General features: G+C 44.2%; 1 protein-coding gene across 1 annotated transcript; it reads right to left on the reverse strand.

Moving 5' to 3' along the window:
- Nucleotides 1–876: 876 nt before the first annotated feature.
- LOC103110458 (olfactory receptor 10V1) lies at nt 877–1806 on the reverse strand. The gene has a single exon (XM_007519624.1). The coding sequence runs from the start codon at nt 1804–1806 to the stop codon at nt 877–879; it is 930 nt and encodes a 309-aa protein (XP_007519686.1).
- Between the last annotated feature and the right edge of the window lie 873 nt (nt 1807–2679).

Consider the following 2679-nt stretch of genomic DNA (forward strand, 5'->3'; position numbering starts at 1 on the left):
CTGATCCAATTCTCTTGGCGGGGGAGAACTAGAATAACCCAATGTAAAGCATACAACAATAAATATTAAAAAAAACAAATAAATAGATTTAAAAAACAATAGTGTCTAATAAATAGGAAATGTCAGAAAATGTGCATGTTCCCTTTTCATCCATGTCTAGACCATCCTGTTGTGCTATGTGGCTAAGCTTTATTTTCTTTCTTTCTTTCTTTCTTTCTTTCTTTCTTTCTTTCTTTCTTTCTTTCTCCCTTCCTTCCTTCCTTCCTTCCTTTTTTTAAAGTTACTTATTTATTCCCTTTTGTTGCCCTTGTTGTAGTTATTATTGTTGCTGTTACTGATGTCGTCATTGTCAGATAGGACAGAGAGAAATGGAGAGAGGAGGGGAAAACAGAGAAGGGGAGAGAAAGATAAGACACCTGCAGACCTGCTTCACCGCTTGCGAATCGACTCCTCTGCAGGTGAGGAGCCCGGGGCTCAAACCAGGATCCTTATGCCGGTCCTCGTGCTTTGCCCCACTTGCGCTTAACCCGCTGTGCTACCGCCCAACCCCCTCTATATTTTTTTAAAAAAGATTTTATTTATTTATTAATCAGAAAGATAGGAGAGAGAAAGAACATGTGCCGTGGGGGGTTGAACTCGGGACCTCATGGTTGAGAATCCAGTGCTTTATCCATTGCACCACCTCTCAGACCGCAATAAGCTTTATTTTCCATTGCTCAGTAGCAATTTTTCCCTGTCATACACCTCTAATAATGTTCCGTTTGGCTCAGTCTTCTGAAGACATTCCTCATGTGCGCATGAGGTCCCAGCCTAAGTATTGATGGCGGGCGGCCCATTTCATTCCCTGAAGTGTCTCACACCACAAGATCCTTCCACCTAGTCCTTCCTCAGCGCCTTCCTCAGGGCTTCTTTTAGTTCTTTGTTTCTCATACTGTAGATCAAGGGATTTAAAATAGGGGTGATGAAAGTATAGACCACGGACACTACCCGGTCCCTCTCAGGAGAGTAACTGGAACTGGGGGACAGGTATATAAAGCTGGTGCAGCCATATTGCAGGAGGACCACCAAGATGTGGGAGGAGCAGGTGGAGAAAGCTCGATGGCGCCCTTGTGCTGTACGGATCTGCAAGATGGCTGCCACAATGAAGATGTAGGAGATGGAGATGAGTGACAGGGGAAGACTGAGGACGATGAAGCTGATGATATACAGGGCAGTCTCATGAACGTGTGTGTCTGCACAGGCCAGGCGCATGATGGCGGGCATGTCACAGTAGAAGTGGTAGATCTCATTGTTGTCACAGAAAGGAAGATGGAAGATTAAAGCAGTCAGGGTCAGAGACAGTAGGAAGCCCAGCACCAGGGACCCAACCATCAACTCCACACACAAAGGCCAACTCATGAGAAGAGTGTACCTCAGAGGGTAACAGATGGCTACAAACCGGTCATAAGCCATGACTGCTAGGAGAACGCAATCAGCCCCACCCAAAAAGACAAAGAAAAACATTTGGGTGGCACATCCGGTGGTGGAGATAGGAGTCTTGCCCATGGAAAGAAGGTTGGCCAAGGCAAGTGGGGCAATGGAAGATGTATAGAAGATTTCAAGAACTGCCAAGTTAGCCAGGAAAAAATACATGGGTGTGTGCAGGGAGTGGTTGATTTGGACAACGACGGCAATTGTAGCGTTTCCGCTGAGGCTGGTCAAGTACATCACCAAGAAGGCCACAAAAATCACCACCTGTATCTTAGGGTCTGTTGAGAATGGACGAAAGAAAAACTGTATCTTTGCGGTTTTGTTTATCCCTTCCATGGCTAGCATATTGGACCTACAACAAGGGAAAAGGCTTTGAGTCTGTAGGCAAGGACCAGAGTAAGGATCCCGGTTCGAGCCCCTGGCTCCCCACCTGCAGGGGAGTCGCTTCACAGGCGGTGAAACAGGTCTGCAGGTGTCTATCTTTCTCTCCCTCTCTCTGTCTTCCCCTCCTCTCTTGATTTCTCTCTGTCTTATCTAACAATGACATCAATAACAACAACAACAATAAAAAACAGTAAGGGCAGCAAAAGCAAAAATAAATAAATAAAATATGTTTTTTTAAAAAAAAGAAAAGAACAAAGATCTTGGTAAATGTTGCCCCTATTAATGGAACAAACAAAATGCTTCTTCTTTCTCTTATAAGGAACAAGGTGGGGGGGGGCAGGCCGTGGTGTAGCTGGTTAAGTGCACACACCACAGTGTGCAAAGACCTAGATTCAAGCCTCTGGTCCCCACCTGCAGGGGGGAATATTTCATGATTGGTGAAGTAGAGTAACCAGTGTCTCTCTCTCTCTCTCTCTCTCTCTGTCTCTCTCTCTACCTCCCCTGCCCCTCTCAGCTTCTCTATGCAATAAGGAATGAATAAATAAAAATAAATAAAGGAAGAAAGGGGGTGGTGGAACATGTGGTTGAAAACTACAATATTTAGGTAGAAGATGAAGAGAGAGTTGTTTAATGAACCCTTCATGAGAAAGAGAAAGAGAGGCTAGAAACAGAGGCAGAATCTTTGTAACTCAGCACCTGCAATTCTGAGTGATGTTCAGTAGTAGTTTTTTAAAAATATTTATTTATTCCCTTTTGTTGCCCTTGTTTTATTGTTATAGTTATTGATGTTGTCATTGTTGGATAGGACAGAGAGAAATGGAAAAA

Source organism: Erinaceus europaeus, chromosome 17 (genome assembly GCF_950295315.1).
Source record: "Erinaceus europaeus chromosome 17, mEriEur2.1, whole genome shotgun sequence".
NCBI classification, from domain to species: Eukaryota; Metazoa; Chordata; class Mammalia; order Eulipotyphla; family Erinaceidae; genus Erinaceus; species Erinaceus europaeus.